Below are 21,806 nucleotides of genomic sequence, written 5' to 3' on the forward strand. Positions count from 1 at the left end.
CACGAGATGATCTGAGCTAAAGTCAGTCACGTGACTGGCTGAGCCTCCCAGAGCCCCGTGAAATGCTCCCTTCTGAAGACAGCTTTCACTGTGCTGCACTCAGACATCAGAGTGATGTGTGTCCTTCATTTTCCAAAGATGTTTAGGCCAGGGAGTAAACTTTCCGTTCATGGTGATATCATAAGCTTTATATACTTACTGAAATATTTTTAGTTGAGCACCAGAGAGTTCAATAAGTTTGTTATTAAGGCAGCTTGACGCTTGCTGGAATAACGCGCCCAGCCCTTCCTTGGTTAAGATGGTGTTACACTTCTGTGAAGTTTTAAAAGTGCCTTATATAATTGCTTCTTGAACTGATCTTTCCTGCACACGTGTCTTCAGAAGAAATATGTTTCTCTGGCTGAGGTCTGGAATCAGGTCCCTCATTTCTCTTGGCGATGTCAGTCACCTCTCTGCCTTGGGTCCTGAGTTCCCCAAGCGGGGAGGCAGTGCTGCTTGACCCTGGTGCAGCAGTCCCGTCACCCGGCGTGTATGACCTCACCCCAGAGCCCTTTATGAAGGACTGACAGTATTCACTGATGCTTTCGGTGCATGTAGACAAAGCAAGTTTGAACAGCTGTTTGGGGTTCCAGAGCCTGGATGTCCTGGTATTGATTTGGCCCCACTGTTAGACATCACCTGACGTCCAGTTCTTCCAGGATGAAGCGTCTGTGGGCGATCATTTCAGCTGGGCTCGATAGTAATTAAATAACAGGCAGTTGGTTTCTTTTTATTTTTATATGTTTATTTTTGAGAGCGCATGCGCGCAAGCACGAGGGGGGAGGGGCAGAGAGAGAGGGAGACACAGAATCCGAAGCAGGCTGCAGGCTCTGAGCTCTCAGCATAGAGCCCGATGCGGGGCTCGAACTCACCAGCGGTGGGATCATGACTCGAGCGGAAGTCGGATGCTCAACCGACTGAGCCCCCCAGGTGCCCCCCAGGCAATCATTTATTACAGAAATATTAACGTGTGATCTACATGACATGGAGGTCATCATTGAGAGCCAGATGAGTGGCAGTTAGGTGCCTGTTTGACATTTTCTGTTTGGGGTGCATCCTGTGACCCTCCATGTAGTAAGAAAGTCACACATATCTTAGTAAAGATTGTGTCACTTGTATCGAGGTTCAGCCTGAACTTCAGGAAGTGTTTGGCAGAGAGCAGATGTCTCCCTTGGGGGTCTCTCCTTAGTAATTACCACTCAGTTCCATGGGGGAGGGACTTTGTCACCCCCCACGAGTGGAACAGCACAGCGTTTGTCCTGTTTGACTACATATTCTGGTTCACAAAGCATCACCATGGAATTCCTAAGTAGATACTACCTTCCAGAGTAAGGACAGAACCTTCCTTTTATTTCAGTTTATGGGTTCTCGAAAACTGTTTTGGGCATGTGTACTACCAACCTGTTAATTTTTTTTTAATGTTTATTTTTGAGGGGGGGAGTGGCAGAGGGAGAGGGAGTGGCAGAGTGGGGGGGGGGGGAGAGAAAACAAAAAAAAAAGAAAGGAAAGAAGAAAGAATCCCAAGCAGGCTCCACGCTGTCTGCACAGTCAGACATGAAGCTGGAAACCACAAACGGTGAGATGGTGACCAGAGCTGAAGTCAGAGGCTTAACCGGCTGAGCCTCCCAGGCGCCCCCCCCCCCAACCCGTTATTTTAGAACATGGATCCTATCAAAGAGCAAAGACCCTTAAGCCCTTGTCGGGTGACCTAAGCATCCAGGACTGTTCTTGGAGCTGGCTGGCAGCAGCTCGCGGCCCGAGCTGTGTGGCAGGACCGGATGGGGACTCCAGGGGGATTGGCACCTCTGCTGTCACGGCCTTCCCTAGGATGGCGCTCACCTTCTCCCCTCACTGTCACGCCTCCTCCCGTGGCCCCTTCCGCCAGGGCCCCCCTCACCTCCGTGGCGCTTCCAGTGTCACCTCTGGATAGACCTCCTGGTGTCATCTCCCCCTCCCCATGGGCACCCCGGCTGTCACCCCCTCTTCTCCGCGGGCGGGCCCCCCCCATTAGCCAGGGAGGTCCCGCTGCCCTCGCGTACCCTGCTCGCCCTCTCAGGGCCCTCTGCCCTGGCGGACACGCCCCTTCCCCGGGGCCGGCTGCGATTGGTCGTGCGGGTCACGTGTTCCCGCCCCGCCCCGCCCCGGCGGCTACAAGCCCGCCCGCGCTGGAGCGCCAGGGTCAGCTGAGCGGTGTGCGCGTTTGACAATCCTCGAGTAAGAGTCGAGAGAGTCGGCGGCGCAGAAAGCCGCTTCCGAGCCTGAGGTCTGGTCCAGCTCCATTGAATCTGTGTTCCCACTTGTGAGGGTGCATCTCAGGTATTTCTTAGGCTGGGCTTCAAGGAGAGCGATTCCTGTCGGAGGTGTTCGCTGGCCCACCCTCATCCTGAAAGCTGCGGAGGGGCATCGGGTGTGGACAGCCCAGGCCCCCAGCTGGCCCTGCTCCCCACGCCAGGCCCTCCGCCGTCAGGGCCGGCCTGGGTGTTCGCACAGGAATCACACCCGGAATCCAGGTGTGATTGGCGCCTCCTGTAGGGACGAGCAGGTGCGGGGCTCCTGGGGATGATTAGGCGCCTTCCCAGCGGCCTCTGCGGCCCTCGGGGGACATCTTCATTGGGGGAAATCAAGCAGCCCCCAACTGTCTCGTGTGCAAAGTAACCACTCTTTCCTCGGTTAACCTTCCTCCTGTGGTACATAGGATGTTCCTGGGGAGTCAACCCTCCAGACCCCCCACTTGTAGATTCTCTTGCTTACTAGGAAGTGGGCCCGTCCCGTTACTGTGGCCTTATTCTTTCAGGGCTCCCCTGGCTGGCCTGGCTCTTCTCCCACAAGCCCCTCCCCCCCCCACCTCACTGCACTTGGGGTATCTGAGACACAGGCCCGGGGTCAGGTGGACCAGGGGCTTCCCGCTCGTGAATCCGAGCGTGCTTGTGGGAGCTTGTTGGCTCAGAGAGACGTCCTAAGTGTCCGAGGTGTGGCATGCCTGCCGCACCGCACTGCCTTCAGCCTGCCCTTTCTAGGGAAAGGCGCTCGCCTGTTTAGTTGTAAGAACCCAAGTGTCTGGGGCCCTGAGCCCTGGGTGAACTTCACCCCCGCGTAGCTGTGGACTTGCTCCAAACTGACCTTACAAGGGAAATCTGCTTGGGCTTGTAGGGTGGGGTGAGAGCCAGGGCAGGTCCGGAACGTCACAGCCTAACAGTCCGGAGCCGGGGAGTTGCTGACAGTCTGCAGGACACACGCTTTTCGGTTACATGTTAGCCAGCCGAGTGACTGAAGTTGCAGGAGGTGACCGGGAGGGAGGCCCCCTCGGAGGCCAGTGGAGAGACGGCCAGTGGAGGCTTTTGTCTTCCAGGGAGGGTGGCAGCTGTGGGGGCGCAGAGGAAGGTGTGGACCTGTTGTCAGTGCTGATGGCCCACGTTAGGCACTGATGAGGGGCCGCTTCCCTGGCTCAGGAGTCCGGGCCGCCCTTGGAAACCAGGGGGTGCAGGGCTGAGTGGATGGGCGTGGCCAACATGGGGTTAGCTGTCAGCCCCCCATCCCTGGTGTCTAAGAGGAGGGGGCGGATGTGAGCTGACCCTCGAGGTTTCCCCAGAAGCCCCTCCTGCTCCCCTTTGTCTGCAGCGCAACGTCTTTGCCCACATTTGCTGTTCCCCATGTTCCGTGACTGCGTGGCGTTGCTCGACTTGTTCTGGTTTGCACCTCTGTCTCCCCACCCTTGTTTGAGCGCCTTGGGCACTGGCAGGGAGTCAGGTTGTACTTGAGTGTCCCCGAACGCCCAGCGGTAGCCCCTGTCGCGGCCCCCGGACCAGCAGTTGGGACCCGAGGAACCTACCTGGACTCGACTCGGGGACCACACCTTCTGGGGTTGGCAAGCCCTCCAGGGGTTCTGACGTCTGGTCCAGTGTGCTCCTGGCTGGTGCTAACGCACGGTGGATGTGAGCTGCGTGGGCCACCTCTGTCACCCACTGCAGACTGGCCTTGGTGGTTCTATTTTTGTTTCAGGCAAGGGCTGCCAGAGGGAGGGGGACAGCCTGCTGGACACGGAGGGGCGGCCGTGAACCCCTGGTCTCGTCCTCCTTGCATCCTGGCGCGTGGGTTCCAGAGCATCGTGACTGTGCCCTTGTCCGGCTTGTGCTGTTCCGTCATGGCATCGATGGAGATCTGGATTTTCTTTTCGAGTGAGCGAGAGTGTGCACATGTGTGCACATGAGCAGGGGAGAGGGGCAGAGAGAGAGGGAGAATACCAGGCAGGCTCCACACTCGGTGCAGAGCCTGACACGGGGCTCGAACCCACGACCCTGGGATCATGACCTGAGCCTAGATCAAGAGTTGAACACTCGACCTGTGAGACACCCAGGTGCGCCTGGAGCCCTGTTTTAATTACACGGTTTGGGTCCCTAACTGTGGCAGGTAGCTTGAGAACCAAGGCCCCCACCTGAATCCGGTCACTGTGGGGCACATCACCGGTGCGGTGGGCTGGCAGTGGCCCAGGGGGAGGGGCAGGTGGATTAGCGGACTCCTGCGGAAAGAATCTGCCTGCGGTGTTGGGCGGAGCCCTGGGTCTTTCCCGCCCGAAGGAGGGTTTTCTGGCTTTGCCACTATGTTGTCTCTGAAGTCCTGACCGCCTAGACCTTCTGCACGCGGAGCCACTGTGCGTCGTTAAGAGCCCTCCAGTATCTCGGGGTCCTGCCCCGAGTGAAATAGTCGAGGCTGCTCAGGGCCGGGCAGGGGCCTCAGCTGTGCCCTGGTTGCCTTGGCGATGGCACCAGAGAGGAGATGATGCTTAGCGCCGAGCTGAGGGGCCGCTAGGGAATGAGCGAGGGCTACGATGTGACACGGGGCAGTCGGGCGGGCCCAGCGCCCCCCTCCCTGGGGCCGTGTTGTCGCTGAGTGGCCTTCATCTGTAGTCGCGGGCTCCCTGTGACAGCTTCCACGCCCCGGGTACCCAGAGACCCGTCCCGGGCCGGGGCGATGTGCGCGCAGGCCGGCGGGGGACACGGCTGCATAGAGAGGGGCGCGGGGCGGGTGCCCAGTCCTCGCTGTAGCCGCTCCGCCCGCCGTCCTCGCTCTGGCTCGTGGGCCGTGCGTCCTGTCTCCTTTTCCAGGTGTGTGTCTAGTGGTGTGGCCATGCTTGTTTTCAGAAAGTGCCACCAGGTCGTCTTGTCCGTTTGCCACCTCGCCCATGCCTCAGGGGTGTGCGGGGATTGTCTGCGACGGGTGGCGTTCTGTGGAAGGCTTTGTCGGGGCCTTCGTGCCCTGTGGCACATCTGCCCCGTTGCCAGTTTCTGCCGTCGCCGAGGGAGTGCGTGTCCTCACCGCGGGCCTGTCTGAGGGGCCCCGGGGTGCTGGCCGCGCTCTGTCCTCCCGGCCCGCGTGCTGTGACGTCGCGTGTCCGCCTGTGAAAATCCCGCAGAGGGCCAGACGTGACACACGCTTGTCTGTACAAATACGTAACATCTCTCTCTTCCGTCTCCAGCGGGCTCTGTTTACGACTATGATAGAACATTTGTAACGTAGGATTTGTAACGTAGGAAAACGGATGTAACCATTTTCAGTGCGCGGTTTAGCGACACGGACGACTCCCATAGTGTCGTATATAACTGTCCCCGCTGCCTGTTCCCCAGTCCTTTTCTTCGTCCCAACCTGAAGCTCTGTCCCCACTCAGCACTGACGCCCCTCGCATCCACTCCCCACCTCCCGGGGACGTGACTCTGAGTCGTGGGACCTCGTAGAGTGGAATCACACAGCACGTGGGCTTTGCGTGTGGCTTCTCTCGCTGAGCGCAGCGTCCTCACGGTTTATCCGCGCTGTCCAACGTATCCGAGTTCTGTTCCCTTTGAGGCCGAGGAGCGTCCTGGTCTGCACAGGCTCCATGTCGCTCCCCCATGTGTCATCTGATGGGCGCTGGGGTCGTTCGCCGCTTTCAGCTCTTGTGGCTCACGTGCTGTGACCCGGGTGCAGAGAACTCTCCCCCGGACGACAGCGGGGTCTCGCAGCGTTTCTGGGGCGTGCATCTGGCAGCGGAAGTGCCGGACCCCGAGCTGGCTTCTCCTTTGGCTTTTGCTTCGTTGCTTCCCAGGGACCCGGCCTCGCGGCCACAGCGCCCTCTCCCCTCATGCCCTGCACACCCCAGGTGCTCAGGAAGCTCTGGGGTGTGCTGTCTGAAGGCCGAGAGACGGGTTGAGAGTGAGTGGCCCCCCAGTTCCTTACTTCCGGGTTTTGTCCCTGCTTCGTGTGTGGGGAGCCATCCCGCCGGTGCTCCCAGCAGCCGGGTCCACGGTTTGCTGGGCACTGAGGTGGGACTGGGCCCTGACACGGTCGTCCTCAACCGTCTCCTCTGGAGGGGGACACCAGGCCCCTGCCTCACCCCTCAGGCGGCTCACGGGGAGTTGCTGGCTCAGGCTCTGTGCGTTTTTTTTTTTTTTAAGTTTATTTTAAAACTAGTCTTTTTTTTTTTAAACGTTTATTTTTGAGAGAGAGCAGGGAGGGGTGGAGAGAGAGAGGGAGACAGAGGATCTGAAGCAGACTCTCCACTGACGCCAGAGTCCGAGGTGGGGCTTGAACTCAGGAACGGTGAGATTGTGACCTGAGCCGAAGCCAAGTGTCAGACACTTAAGACTGAGCCACCCAGGTGTCCCCGGCTCAGGCTCCTTTCAGTATTCCTCCCCCCTTCTGTGCCTCTCGTCTAGAGGGGCTGACCTCCATGTGGGCTCAGTGCCCAGCTTCCCGTGTGGAGCCAGCCCCCTGCTGCCTGGGGACCGCAGGGGGACTCTCCCTGGGGGTGTGTGGCTTGGCACCTGCAAGTGGCACAGCCCGCCCCCCTCCATCTGGGGCACGTAGTACCGCCCACCCCCCCATCCCCCGCTCTCCTGGCCGGCTCCCACCAGCCTCCTCCTCCAGCCGCGTCCGGGTTTCTCCCCAGGCTCCTTCCCTCGAGGGGCCCCCTGAAGCACCTGGATGGATGGGAGTGACCGCAAGTCCTCCTCTGATAATGCCCGTCGGGAAAAATGAGGGGCGCTGCTGCATCCCGGGCACGAACTTCATTTTTCCATAATCAGAAGATGATGCAGGAGGATTTCCAGGGAAATTTGCTTCTGTGTTTTTCCACCAGATGTAGTTGCGGGATCTGTGGGGCATCTGAGTGTCTGGGGGACGGGTCCAGGGGACAGGTGCTCCGCCCGGGACCTCAGGCCTGCGATCAGAACAGATAAGTGTGCGGAGGGAGACCGCGAGAGCAGGTTGGCCAGGTGCCGCGAGGAGTGGGGCGGGTCCGCGCTGCTGTCCCCGAGGCCTCAGATGGCCTGTGTCTGCCCCTCTGCTTCCCAGGTGCCCGTACCTGCACCGGACGACCGGGGACACGGAGCGCAAGTACCACCTGCGCTACTACAAGACCGGGACGTGCATCCACGAGACGGACGCCCGTGGCCACTGCGTCAAGAACGGGCTGCACTGCGCCTTTGCGCACGGCCCGCTGGACCTGCGGCCGCCCGTGTGTGACATCAGGTGTGTGGGGCGTCCGCGCGGGGCGGCCGGCCGGCCAGCTCACCTCTCTGGGATGCTGGCCTGAGCGGCTCTCTCTCTGGCTTTGACTCTGACGAGAAGGTTTCCGTCCCGCTGCCCCGCGTGCCCATGGGAGTTCACGAGGCTGAGCTCGTGAACCTGTGGGACCCCCCCGGGGGGGACAGACGAGTCCTCACTAAACGCGTCTCGGCTCTGAAGGTGTTGGATTCGTCCCAGGACAGGGCTGTGCCCGAGGCCCGAGGGCCGCCCGTCCCGAACCTTCTAGGTTGCTCCGCAGAGCGACAGCACCGAATGATTCCGTCACCTTGCGGGAGGGCTTGGGACAGACGCGAGGCAGCGCTGTAACCAGTGTGACATTTGCTCGCAGGGAGCTGCAGGCCCAGGAATCCTTGCAAAGTGGCCAGCTTTGCGCTGGGGACGGCGTCCCTGATTTGCAGCCCGGGGCCTTGGCCAGCCAGGCCATGATCGAGAAGATCCTGGGCGAGGACCCCAGGTGGCAAGGTAACCCTGAGGCCACCATGGAGGGTGGGGGGGAAGGGGGGAGGTCCTCTCCATCTGTAAAGTGACCACATGGTGGACCTCGCCGCCTTCGTTTGTAGACCACATGGGGAAACTGAGTCTCCGGTGGAGTATATCACCCCCAATGCCTCAGGTAGTGGTGGCTGAGTGGGATCTGAGCCCCGGCGTCCAGGCCCCAAGGTTGCTCTGGATGTTTACCCCGGCGTCTTCTTGCCGAGGTCAGCCAGCGGCTGCCGCCTGGGGAGGGGAGTATGTGGCAGGCACGGCTCCTTCCGGACGCCCCGTCCCAGAGCTGGGTTGATGTTCGCCGCACACCTGCTCTTGGGACGTCCGTGCTTCCGCCTTGGCCCTGCCCTGCGGGTCTCCCGGGGCCCTCGGCTCAGTCCCTGCAGCTCCTGGATGCGTCCCTCGGAGCTGCGGGACCCGCGCTCCTCGCAGGCTTCACAAGTGATGGCTGTGGGCGGTGAAATTTGGGGGGATGTTATTGTAAGTACCCGTAACGTAGTTAATTTACTGTTTCAGCTGTTTTCAAGTGAACAGTTTGTGTCGTTTGGTACACTCACGGTGTTGTGCAAGCATCAGCACTAATTTGGAACGTTTCTGTAACGTGCACGGAACCCTGTCCCCATTAAGCAGCACCCCCCTGCCCAGGCACTCACTAGTTTTCCTTCTCTCTGTGTGTTTGTCTGTTCTGGGTAGCTGATAAGGGCGGTGTGGTTTTAAGAAAAGTCCTCTAAGTCTTGATGGGGCTCCTTGGACTTGCTCGGCTGACAGCACCCGTGTAAACAGTGCTTTCACACCGTTGTTACTGAGCAACAAATTTTCTCCTCGCAAATGTCTTTGCCTGCTCTCGGGAAGTCCACGCCAGGGCCCAGGGTACTGGATCAGTCAGCAAAGGTCATGCGAGGCTGATCCAGATTCTCCTCCCATGTCTACTATCCCCCCCACCCCCACCGCCAACCCCTCCTTGAGACCAAGTGCCCGGCGCCCACCCCACGATGGCACCTGCTGGCTGGCCTCTTGGCTGGGCCGCGTGAAGAATGCCCCAGGGTCCCCTCTGTGTTTCGGGGCACCCACGTGTGCTGCGCGCTCGTCCCCCTGTGGTGGTGTCACTGCTTGGGGAAGGGCCGCCTCAGCGGGAGCTGTGTGCCCGCAGCTTCCGGCTTCCAGCACCTGAGGACACGTGCTTTGCCCGGTGTTTCTGTCTTTCCGGAAAACGCCCGTGAGAACCTCCTGTCTCCCACATTCCAGCCTGTCGTCTCCCCGTCTGGGGATGCCCGCTTCCGCCTGTGTGAGCTCGGGTTCGTGGCGGGGGGACGCCGCCAGCCAGGCTGGGCCTGAGGAGGGAGAGCAGGGAGGCGGCGATGAGGCCTGTGGCTTCGCCCTGGGGGCGGCCCTCAGCTCCTGCACCCGGGTCCGTGTCAGGAAGGTCCAGTTAGGCGCCCTGGCTTCGGTTACTGAGCGTTTCAGACGGAGCCTGTGGCGCCGACACTCGCGGTCAGATGTGCTGCTCCAGACTGTTGTTTCCGCGCCTTCATTTTCCATCTCTATGTGGCGGTTCGGCTTTTAACTGGCAGATTTTATTTGTTGCTTTTTAGATGTCCAGAGGTGTCGCGGGTGGTACAGGGTCCTGTGTACCCCCTCCCACCTTCCCCTCGTGAACGCCTTGCCCCGATGTGACACTTTTGTTACAGGCAAGGAACTGACACGGACACGTTCACTAACGTCCACCGTGTCCATTAGGGCTCAAGCTCTGGGCTTGGCCAAAGCCGTGTCAAGGTCTGCTCTCGGCCTGACCCCTGGCCACCACTGATCCTTTACACTCCTGTTGCGTTGCCGTGGTTTTGCGTTTTTCAGAATGTCCCATGGTTGGGGGCGCCTGGGTGGCTCAGTCGGTCACGCATCCGAGTTTGGCTCACGTCATCATCTCTCGGTTGTGTCAGACTGTATCTGTACGAGGCACTCGCTCCGTACTTGTGTATAAGTGTTCTAGGTTCTGTTTTTCTTTTTTAATATAAAGTTGATTTATTTTGAGCAAGAGAGAACAGGGGAGGGGCAGAGAAAGGGAAAAAGAGAATCCCAAGCCGGCTGTGCACTGTCAACACAGAGCCCCATGTGGGGCTTGAACTCCCGAACCCTGAGATCGTGACCCGAGCTGAAACCAAGAGTTGGCTGCTTAACTGACTGAGCCACCCAGGCATCCCTAATTTGTTTTCTTAAAATGGGCTTTTTTGTTTCTCAGACCCTTTCTGTTCTTTCTGTGTCCCTCTGTGTGTCATTTAACGAGTTAGAAATTGTATTTGGTGTGGCTGGACAACGCGGGTGACGTTAAACTTCGACCTGCAGACATTTCCTGAGGGTCGGGTCGCGTTGTCTTGGCTGCTGGGGCCCGCCGCCCCCCTCCCCCTGCCGCTCTCCCATCCCTTAGCGTGAAGCTCAGCCCTGCTGGGAACGGCAGCGGGAACAGTAGCGTCTGCAGGTGCCGTGTTGCTCACGCACCAGGCTGCCAGTGGATATGATTTTTAGAATTTTCTGTCATCAGTTCTTGCTTTCAAATGACCCCAGGTGGCTTTTTGTTTGTTTTTGCTCTCAGATGAAATTCAGAAAACATGAAATTAACTACTTAAAAGATATACAAGGGGCTCCGGCACCTGGGCTCAGTCACTCAAGCGTCTGACTTCAGCTCGGGTCATGATCTCATGGTTCGTGGGTTCGAGGCCCGCGTGGGGCTCTGTGCTGACAGCTCAGAGCCTGGGGCCTGCTTGGGATTCTGTGTCTGCCTCTCTCTCTGCCCCTTCCCTGCTCATGCTCTGTTTCTCTCTCAAAAATAAACATTAAAAATTTTTTTAAATAAAATTGAAAATCTACTTTTAGAGCAATTTGGGATTCCACTGAAAGGAAAAGATGGAATTCTCATATGCCCTGTGACTCTGTGTGTGCACTGTCCCCACCACAGCAGGACATTTGTCCCTGCCCATCAGCGACATCACAGGTCCTTATCACCCCAAATCCACTGTTGATATCAGGGTTAAAATGCACCGTTTTAAAGTGTGCGTTTCAGGGGTTGTTTGGCTGTCAGGTGAGCTAGTTTAGAACCCTGTCATGAGCCCCCGCCGTCAACCCCTGGCAGCACCCGTGTCCTTCCCGTCCGGGATCTGCCCCATCCCACGGCTCCTGTAGTCGAGTCACGCGACAGGTAGACTTCCGGGTCTGGCCTCTCACCGAGCGTCACGTTCTCCAGGCTCGTCCAGGTTGTGGCGGGTGTCAGCGTCTCGCTCCTGATCGTGGCGGTGGGGTGGACACGCCGTGTCCTTTGGCCCGCTGAGCACACGTGCACGTGCTCCCATGTGGACCCCTGTGTTTTCAGACGCCAGTTTCGTGCTGGGCAGCTATAAGACAGAGCCGTGTCCGAAGCCACCGCGTCTGTGTCGCCAGGGCTATGCGTGTCCGCACTACCACAACAGCAGGGACCGGCGGCGGAGCCCGCGAAGGTTCCAGTACAGGTGAGCCCCTGCGTGGACCTGCCTTCCCCCCCCCCCCACCCCCCCCCCCGCGAGCCAGTGCTCTGCCGCGTGCACGCGCGCGCCGGGCTCTGCCGCCTCCCGTGCGCGCGCACAGAAGGCCAGACGCCGCCGCGTGCCCAGGGGCCGAGCGGGTCAGCGACGGTCGTGCTTCCTTCCCTCCGTCTCCGCGGTTTCAGGGCCCAGGGGCCGAGAGCCGCCCCTGTGCATCCTGCCAGTGGTAGTCACCAGAGCGCAGCCTGAGAGGATAAGATGAATTCACGTAGACGGAAGGGACGGAAAATGTGCCGAAAAATAATAAAACCTTACTCCCCACGGCGGCTCGTTTTTTCTGGGAGTCCAAAGAGATTTTGATAAGGCTGTCCGACAGTACGTGAAAAATGAGCATCAGGGCTGGGTTTTCCTGCTGTGGGATCACTTGTTGGGGGCTCGGTGTGGGACTCAGCTCGGGAGGGAAGGAGGGAGGGTGCCCGCTGCCTGTCCATCGCTCGCATGGCACGCCATCCGGGCGCCTCTGAGCCGCACCCGCCGCGGAGCCGGCCGAGCCCCGTCTGGCTTCAGGCGGCCCTCACTCTGAGGCGCGCTCCCAGGGGTTGTGTGCGCCCGCCCACGTGCCAATAGCGGCTGGGCACACTGACGCCCCTCCCCCCCCCCCCCCCCCCCGTCCCCCCAGGTCCACGCCGTGTCCGAGCGTGAAGCACGGTGACGAGTGGGGTGAGCCCGCGAGGTGTGACAGTGGGGACAGCTGTCAGTACTGCCATTCCCGCGCGGAGCAGCAGTTCCACCCGGAGGTACAAGGCACCCGCGTCGGCCCACAGCCCGGGGTAGGGGGGAGGTCTCCCCCCTTTGACTCCGGGTCCCTGGGACCACCCTCTGGTCCTGCGATTCGCCGGGAGGATTTGCAGATGCCAGCAACGCTGTTGTGCCCACAGCCGTGATTCGTTGGTGACGGGATAGGGGCTGAGGTCAGCCACGGGCGGGGGGGGGGTGGGGGGTGGGGGTGGGGGGTCCCTCCTGGGGCTGGGTCCCCGACCCACCGGGCCTGAGCTTCCAGGGCTGTCCTGCAGGGAGTCACGTGGACCGTGTCTGTGGACAGGCGTGTGGGCCTCGGTGTCTGGGGTTTTCACTAGGGGTCACATAGACGTGCTGACCTCCATCTCCAGTTCCCCCAGAGGCTGAGCCCACACGACCGGGCCCAGAGCCCCTACCAGAAATCACGTTGTGACTATCCGGGGTAGCCTCGGAGCAGGTAAACAGAGACACTTACCAGGCAGGACACCCCGCCCTCCGGGAGCCGGTCAAGGCCGGACCTTCCTTTGGCACTGGGAGGGCACGGACGGTTGAAGTTCGCAGAGCTAACCAGAGCACGCTTGGGTTTGTGGTGAAAACAGACCAGCAAGGGGCTCCTGGGCGGCTCAGTCGGTTGAGCCTCCGACTTGGGCTCAGGTCATGATCTCATGCTTCGTGAGTTCGAGTCCCGCGTCGGGCTCTGTGCTGACAGTTCGGAGCCTGGAGCCTGCTTCCGATTTTGTGTGTCTCTCTCTCCCTGCCCCTCCCGTGCTCATGCTATGTGTCTCTCTCTCAAAAAATGAATAAACATTAAAAAAAAAATAAAAAAAAAAAAAGATTGCTGATCAGCAGGGATGCTTGGGCGGTTCAGTTGGTTAAGTATCTGACTCTTGGTTTCAGCTCAGGTCTGGATCTCATGATTTCGTGAGTTTGAGCCCCGCATCAGGCTCTGTGCTGACAGCATGGAGCCTGCTTGGGATTCTCTCTCTCCCCGCTTCTCTCTCTGCCCCTCCCCTGCTCGTGCTGTGTCTTTCTCTCAAAAATAAACAGTAAAAAAACCACAGCAAACCAGCCCTCTTCAGGGTTTTGAGAGTGTGGGGACCAGGACAGGTGGGGGGCAGTCCAGGAGGGTGGGGTGTGCGGCTCGCTTGCAGGAGGGGTGCCTCGAGGGGCCTGTAGGGGGCAGGGATGGAGCGGTCGAGTCAGAGAGCAGGAATAAGGGAGGGGTCAGTGCCCGGTCAGGGGATGGGCCATGCGGGCCGGTCAGGAGCAGGAGGCGCCCTGTTCTGGCCCATGGCTGCCCCTGGTGCCACCTGATTGGCGCTGGGCGTGGCCCGCCTGGGCTGGGTCTTGAACTCCGATCCTGGCCTCTGCCGCCTGCCTGTGTCTCAGGCCCTACGATTGCCCCTCTGGACTCGGGATTTTTGTCTTCTGCTTCCTTTGCTGACTCATTGGCTACTGACTCATTCATTCTGTTTCTAAAACTCAGAAATGTGGTAAAGGGTGCTGCCTCCACTGCGGCTCCGTGGCCCCAAGGGCACTCCATCCCCATTCACCCCTGCGGCTCCTCGGGTACTCGGAACCCTTACCGTTCCCCAGCGCCGTGCCCAGGGAGGCCCTGGGCTCCCGGAAGGGGCCCCCGTATCTACTCTCCTGTTTCCTTTCTTGGGTTTCTGTTCTTTTCAGAGGTTCTGTGCTTTAAAATTTGCGTAAAATGCCAGCCTTCTGATGTCCTAGGTCCCGAGTTGGAGCCCCTCTGAAATTGCTTCTGTTGGTAGGCATTAAAATCTCAGCGCAGGCACTTAGCGGGTGAGTGAAGACCGAGGAGAGTACGTGGCCTTTGTGGGGGAAGGAAGGCCACTGGCTGGGGAAGGCTTCCGGAGGGTGTGGATTTGGGGTCTGGCAGGAGCGCCCTGGGGGCTGCCCCGCTTGTGTGCTGTAGGGCCAGAACCGAGTGTTGTTGGCGTCGTGAGAGTATCTTTGACCCCCGTGAAGGGAATCGGGGCTGACCATGGAGCTCATGCATGTGGTCGTGACACAGGCATTTGTGGAGTGCCTGCTGTATACTGGGAGCACTGAATGGGGCGTCTCTTTCAGGAAATGCCAAGTGGTGAAATTGACTTTGTGTGAGATTTCCTTTTTTTTTTTTTTTTTTGTTAAGTTTATTCACTCATTTTGAGAGAGAATCCCGAGCAGGTTGTGTGCTTTTATCGCAGAGCCGGAAGCCATGCACGGCTGGATCTCGCAAACCGTTAGATCCTGACCTGAGCCCAACCGACTGGGCCATCCACGCACCCCTGTGTGTTATTTCAAGGACAGTCAGGCCTGCTCTGCGGAGAGCGGGGGATTCTGGGGCCACGGCATACAGGGCGGGGGTCACATCCACACCGCCTTCTCAGGAGACGCGTTGTGGTTTGGAGCTGGGTCCTCTGGGCTTCCCGTGGAAACCCGTTCCCAGCCCAGCCCCTTTGTTTTACTTGTAGATTTTATTTGTTTCATTTTCTCTTTGCCGCCCAGATCTACAAGTCTACAAAGTGCAACGACATGCGCCAAACCGGTTACTGCCCCCGGGGCCCCTTCTGCGCCTTCGCACACGTGGAAAGTAAGTGTGTGACGCCAGACTGCCCGTGCGCCTGGACCCGGAGGGGGGCCGGGAGCACCCCGCATGCCTTTCAGGGTCACTTCAGGCCACCCCCCGCCCCCCGCCCAGAGACCTCCCTACCTTGTGGCCGGCCCTGCGCTTCCCTGGGGGCAGCCACCAACTCCGGTTGGCCCTCCTGTGGGGAGGGCGGCCAGTCCCTGCTGGACTCGCACGTCTTTCTGTGGCGCTGTGGCCGCCGTCCCCTGTCGCGCGGAGCGAGTGGCCTCCCCAGGCCCCCCTCCCCGGTCTGGGGACCCCTGGACCCCAGGTCGCCCTGCACGCAGCTCTGTTTGCAGCCAGCAGTCGCTCATGGCGCGCCACCTCCCTCTGTTGACAGAGAGCCTCGGAACGGCCAACGGCTGGGGCTGCCCGGCACCCGCCCGCAGCTCCGCGGCCAGCAGCGGCCAGCCCGTGCACGTAAGTGGACGGTGTCCTGGGGAGGGTGCCGAGGGTGCCATTTGTGAATGGCTAGGGACACGGATGGGTGTGGTCTCTGGGTGACTCGGCTGCACGGTCTGCCTGTGGGGGGTGGGGGACGCCTCCTTCTAGAAGCCTGGGACAGCCCAGCCGAGCTCTGGCCTGGGCCTGCTGCCCCCAGACATGTCGGCAGCACGTGAAACGTGGTCTCCAGCGAGCGTGGGGAAGGGGCCCTGTGTCCGGGTGGGTCTCCTCGCAGGTGGGTGGCCGTGGTGCCAAGGGGGGCGTCCGGGCGGGGCAGGCCCCCGATGGTGGCCGGGGCTCTGGGTCCTGGGTCTGGCCCTGCAGGCCTGCTTCAGGCATTGAGAGATGTGGGGGGCACCTCGGGGAGAGGATGGTCCTGACCCGGTTGGACTTCATGTCTGTGCGGTGGAGGACATGGGGGGCCTCAGGCCTCGTGCCCTGCCCTTCACCCTGGCGTCGTAGCGGGCTCCCCGTCTGCTCTCGCTCTGAGCTTTCAAGAGGGTGACGGGAGGGTGTTTGCATCTGTGTGTCGGATCCGCTGAGAAAGCGGCCCCTCGGCGAGGAGACTGGAGCCTCAGGCGTTTCCCCGCTGCCTTTCTTCCCACTTCGTGCTTTTGCTTTTTTAACTTTTTATTTGGGTATATTTTTTGTTTAATTAACTTATTTATTGAGAGAGAGAAAGAGCGAGCGTGCACATGGGCAGGGAAGGGCACAGAGGGAGAGACCATCCCAGGTGGGCTCCCTGCTGTCAGCGCAGAGCCGGACACGGGGCTCGAACCCACAAACCGTGAGATCGTGACCTGAGCCGACATCAAGGGTCAGGCGCTCAACCTACTGAGCCCCCCAGGCGCTCCTGCCCCCACTTTGCGCTTTTTTTAGAAAAGAGGAAAACAGGAAAGGTGAGGAAAACCTGGGTGGAATTTACTTACAAGGAGCCGGGCAGTGATCTGCCAGCTCGCGGTCTGTTCCGCGTTTCCCGCATCTCCGTGCCAGGCGGTGACACGGCCATCCTGCGTTCCCAGTGGGTCAGCACCCAGTGTCCCCCCACGCCCCGGCACGCGGGGGTTCGATCTGATCCCGAGTCCATGGAGCCTGGAGACCAGACAGACAGCTCGCCCGCTGCAGCCCTGCAGGGTCTGGCGTGACCCCTCCTCGCCCCGGTGCTGACGGCATTTGGGCTCCCCTCACCCTGCAGCCTTGTCACGGGCCCGTCCACAAGGAGGACCGGGCTGCCCCTTCACACCCACGCTGGGCCTTTGTCCCTCTGCAAGCCCAGCTGGCATCCTCTGGGGGAACCGAGCAGAGCAGAGCTCTGGACCCCCAGGAGCATAGCCGGGGGCTGGGCGTGGCAGGAAGCTCTCCTCCCCTTCCCCCCCCATCTTGGTGGCTCCCAGGGGACCATGCCGGTCGTGGGCTTAGGTGGTGGGCACAGGGCTACCGGCTTGACCCCCCTGAGGGCCTAGGGTGAATGGAGCCTCGGGGGGTGGGGGTTGTGCCTCGGAGGCAACAGCCCGGGTGCGGTGGGTGACCCTGTGCCTTGGATGGCAGCAGAACAGTGCCCACCCCTGCGGGCGTGGTCTAGTGAGGGCGTCTTTTATGTTCTTTTAATTATTTTGCAGTTTAAAAACCCTACTTGCTAAGGGCGCCTGGGTGGCTCAGTCACTTAACCATCTGACTCTTGATCTCAGCTCTGGTCTTGATCTCAGGGTCGTGAGTTCAAGCCCCGTGGCTCACGCCCAGCACGGGGGCCTCCCTAAAAAAGGGGGATGGGGAATAAGTCAACCTGCTAGGACACAATGGGTGGCGGGTGCCAGGCTGCAGGGGGTTCCCCGCGGGTGGAGACGAGAGCAGCGTGAAGAGCACACGGCATGCCGAGTTCCTCGACGGGGTCACGTCGCAAGACAACCGAAAACAAAAAATAAATAAAAAACGTTGAAAAAAAAATTAAAAAAAAAAAAAAAAAAGACAACCGAAAACACGTATATCGCTCTCTGATCCCAGTTCCTGACCCAGAGGTCCTGAAACCCTTATAGCTTCCCAAGGGGATAAAAATACCTTGTGTTTCGGGGTGCCTGGGGGGCTGAGGTCACGATCTCACGATTGGTGGGTTCAAGCGCCACATCGGGCTCTGTGCCAACATCGTGGAGCCTGCTTAGGATTCTCCCTCTCCCTTTCTCTCTCTGCCCTTCCCTGCTTGCGTGCTCTCTCTCAAAATAAATAAACTTAAAAAAAAAAAAAGATTAAAAAAACCCACCAAAACCCTCTTTTGTTTTGCAGAGGTGACTCTGGGTGGGCTCCTCGTAGCTCGTGGATGAGGGCTGGTCACCGGAAAGGCCAAGCCATGGTTAGAAGCTTGGGACTTTCTGCACCACCCGACATGATCCGGGGCAGGAAGGGGCTGCAGGTGGAATTAAGGGGGTGAGCCCCGTGAAAATCGCTGAAGTGTGGGGTGTGGAGAGCGTCCGCACTGGCGACATCTCCATGCTGGTGGGTGGAGGTCCCCAGCTGCACAGGGACAGTAGTGCCCGCACTCGGGGCCCTAGCAGACCACACCTGACACGTCTCTATCTGAGTGTCTGTAGTCTTTGCCATAGCGTTTATTATATCATGTGATAATCCGGTAAACGTAAGTGCTTCCCTGAGCCCTGGGAGCGGTTCTAGAAATCGGCCAAACCTGAGGAGAGAGTGGTGGGAATCCTGATTCGGAGCCAGTCGGTCAGAAGCACAGGTGACAGGGTGGGGTGGGGGGTTGCCATCTTCAGGGGCCGACCCCAGGCAGAGGGTGTGGCCCAGCATCAGGGAGCCTGGGGCAGGGGTGGCCGGAGAGGGGCCTGGACGAAGGGGCGAGGTCCCCACAGGGAGCCCTGGGTTGCAAAGGCAAACAGAACAGCTTCAGGAAACACGTGCTTGGCCTGGAGGTATGTTCAGGTCTGTGGTCAGTGACTTCGGAGGCCCTCACCCCACCCTGCAGGTGGGGTCACTCTGGACAACAGAGGTTCAGGGAACTCGGAAATACCAGCACGACCTCCGGGTTGAGCCCGAGGCCAAGTACTGCGTAGAAGGAAGGGGCCCCGGGCAGGGCCTGCGTGGACACCTTTTCTTCCTCTGCCCCTGGTGATCACTCTGGGTCCTTCTACAAATCCAGAAACCAAAAAATAAAGGAAGAAAGGCCAGAAGGACCTGAAATACCACTACAAGTTAACTTACCGTAAAAGTAGTCATAAAAATCAGAATCTGATTTTGTCCTTTGATCTGAAGGACATCTGGATCTGTGGCCTTTGTGTTGATGTTTGACCTGGGGGAGCCCTGGTCCTGAGCTCTGTGAGCAAAGCCATCATTGGGCCCGGTTTTCCTGGCAGGTGGCTCGTCAGTCAAGATTTCTGTATGTGTCAGAGAGGGACAGATGTTTTCCTCTACCCTTTTATGTTCGGTACGGGGCCTCTGCAAATTAAACTGATAAAAGATAAACAGGACAGAAGCCTTATTGCTTATCCGTACAGAAGGTTTGGTGGCGAGGAAGTAAAGACCCCTTTGGGTCTAAGCAGACCTGGCGACTTATATACCCTTTAACAAAGAGCGGTAGATTGTGGAGAAGGGGCCAGACAAAAGGAGTTTCTGCTCCTGGGGAGGTAAATTGTGGGACGGTAAATGTGTGGGGGAAAGCGATGTCGGATCAGGGTTACGTGGACGTAGTCGGGAGCGTCTGGTGGCTGAGGGTCGTCCTCTTCCCGGTGCGGGAGAGGCGAGGGGGTGCCTTGTCAAGGGCCAGCTGACACCCCGCTTTCAGCATTGTCGGTAGAATAATCCTTTGCTTCGGGATAGGTCTCCCCAAGACTTGCCCGGCTCTCCGGGCTCGGGTCTCACGACCTCCGGTCGCAGGGAGCACAGAGCTCACCCCCTCCTTCACATGGACCGGTCCGGAGGTTAGAAGTCAGCGTGCAGGTGTAAGAGACAGACTTGGGAGAACGGACAGAGGGTGGTAACTGGAACGCCTTTTCTGTTCTCTGAGATCCCCGGGCTCAGCGTTTTCTCTCCGGTGCGTGAAGCGGAGGTGTCTGTTTGTAAACCGTGCTGCTCTCTTCCAACCTTGGTGCTTTCCTGTTGTAGGCGAAGAGGAGAGAGTCACCTGCCGAGGGCAGCCACAAGGCCGCTGAGCAGGACAGCAAGCAGGTACCGCCCGGGGGGCTCCCGCTGTCCGCAGCGGGGCTGCCCTGTGTGCTGGGACTCTCGCACGTTCCCTCTTGACCCAGAGCCCTGTGCTTGTCCGTTCGGGACGTAATTATGTTTTCACTTAATTCTTAAACTGGCCCATTCCACACGTCTTTCGTCTCAATGTTCAAAACGTGTTTGTGTTGTACTTTGGATACAACAAAACCAAAACCTCCTGACGTTTTCCCCACGGGGAGTACGGGGTGCCCTTTGCAGCCGCCCGTGGTGGTCCGTGTGTGTCCGGGGGCTGCCCTAACAAAGCCCCGCGGACGGGGCAGCCCCAACCACTCACCATCCGGAGCTGGGAGTCCTCGTGTAGGGGCCAGTGGGGTCGGCACCTCCGAGGCTTTGCGGGAGCTGCCTCTGCCCTGGGCCCGTACACAGCCGATGACTCCCTGTCTCGTCCTGCTCGCACCCCCCAGCCCCCTGGCCCCGGGTCTGGGTCTGTCTCCACATTTCCCCCTTTTCATAAGGACCCCGGTCATTGATTAGGACGGCCTCACGTGAACTTGATTTCCCTGGTAAAGACCCCGTCTCCGGGTCAGGTCACGCTCTGGTGTTTTGGGGGTCAGGACCCCGCGGAATGAGCTTCCAGGGACACAGGGCGGCCCACGACTGCATCCAGGCTGCATCTGGGCCAGTGTCTCTGGGGGCTGCTGTAGAGACTCCCTGCTCCCGTGTCACGGCTCGGGGACACGTGCACACCTGAGGTAATCACAGGCTCCCGCCGTGAGTGTCCTCCACGTGTCCCCTCCGGTGAGGCTGCCGTGGCCTCACCTGAGGCTTCCCTGAGCCCGACCTCGGTTCGGTGGCGCAGTTCCCGAAGGCTCTTTGGACCCGCTTGCCCGTTTTAAGCAACGCTTTCGTTCTGGCCACCACTGCCATCCGTCCCCGTCCCCATAAGACAAGAGGGCCTGAGCCTCTGGGAGGCCTGGGGTGCGGTGCGGGAGGGCAGCAGGGGCCCCGGCCCCCCCAGGCCCAACACATCGCCACTTGTCACTGGCCCCTGTCGTCTTCCTTCTCCATTCCTACGCGGGCGGTCCCTCTCTGCCCCGGTTTGCTTGGCGCTCACTTGAGGCCACCCCCTCGGGACTCTCCAGAGTGACCCCGACATTCTTCATGGCCTCGGGAGCTTTGAGATCCGCAGAGGGGGAGTTGAGGGTAAACTGGAACTTTGTTATTTGGCAGCGTTTTGGAGAGTAAAGTGGATAAGATGTTCGTTGCGAATCTGAAGTAGGAAACGTTAGCGGCCACAGAGCCAACGCACGGGGGCCTCGGGACGTGGTGCTGCCACCGCCTGACACATCCTCACATGCTGGCAGCCCGAGGAGCCCGCGTGGCTCATCTACAGGTCCCCTCCCACCTGCGCCCGGAGACGCCCTCCGTCCCACCCAAAGCTGGGCTCCGGGGACCTCGAGTGCCCGGTGGGAGGACTGGAAGGCCGGCGGAGGGGCTCGTTTCCCTGGGACCCTCCGTTTGAAAGGCCACGTGGCCAGAGACCGGCCCCCTGGGGACCCCTCCCTCGCCTGTGGGCCCCAGTCTGCCCCGGCCGGGGCACGCCCCAGCCCCCCCAGCCTTGAGAGCGTCATTCTCGGTTTTCGGGATGAAGCGTCCCCTGACGTCTTTGAGAGACACAGTCCCTGCACTATGACTTTGGGGGCGGGTGAAGTCACAGCAGCGCCTCGGGCCCCCGGCTCGGCCTTTGGGCCTGGCTGTGAGGTGTCTCGGAGCGTCCTTGTTGCTGCCACCCTTCCCGCCTCGCCCGGGGCTGCTGGGGCGGGCGGGAGGCACCCCTCCCCGTGCTGAGGAGACGGCCCGCCCCTGGGCCTGAGCCCCGGGAGCGCCGGGGACTTTGGCGTCCGGACTGATGCAGTTCGTGTTAATTTTACGACAGCCTCATACGTGCGGTGACCGGCCGTCGCGGGGTCGGTCACCGAGGGCCCCTCGTGAGCAAGGCTAGCCGGCCGGGAAACACTCAGAGGAGCTTTGCTGTGTGTGTTCCTCTCTCCCCGCCGCTCCCCGCGCAAAACCTATGTTCATGTGTGGGTAAAATTTCACTTAAGCCGACAAACTAGTGAAATTCTCCCCCCTTGTGGTGGCGGAGCTCGCCCCCCCCCATTGAACTTCTG

At 59.9% G+C, this 21,806-nt stretch overlaps 1 protein-coding gene across 8 annotated transcripts in view; it reads left to right on the forward strand.

The window, feature by feature from the left end:
- The window catches only part of UNKL (unk like zinc finger), a 35,435-nt gene that overhangs the window by 2,333 nt on the left and 11,296 nt on the right, over positions 1–21,806 (forward strand). For 6 of the 8 annotated variants that reach the window (XM_058711201.1, XM_058711194.1, XM_058711195.1 and 3 more), the window contains 7 exons: positions 7,363–7,539; positions 7,925–8,058; positions 11,444–11,579; positions 12,271–12,388; positions 14,904–14,988; positions 15,365–15,444; positions 19,576–19,638. In XM_058711201.1, the coding sequence (XP_058567184.1) occupies positions 7,363–7,539; positions 7,925–8,058; positions 11,444–11,579; positions 12,271–12,388; positions 14,904–14,988; positions 15,365–15,444; positions 19,576–19,638 (793 nt within the window). The remainder of the gene's footprint in view (positions 1–7,362; positions 7,540–7,924; positions 8,059–11,443; positions 11,580–12,270; positions 12,389–14,903; positions 14,989–15,364; positions 15,445–19,575; positions 19,639–21,806) is intronic. The other 2 variants (XM_058711196.1, XM_058711200.1) reach the window with 2 other exon arrangements.

This window comes from Neofelis nebulosa, chromosome 18 (genome assembly GCF_028018385.1).
Source record: "Neofelis nebulosa isolate mNeoNeb1 chromosome 18, mNeoNeb1.pri, whole genome shotgun sequence".
In the NCBI taxonomy this organism is placed as follows: domain Eukaryota; kingdom Metazoa; phylum Chordata; class Mammalia; order Carnivora; family Felidae; genus Neofelis; species Neofelis nebulosa.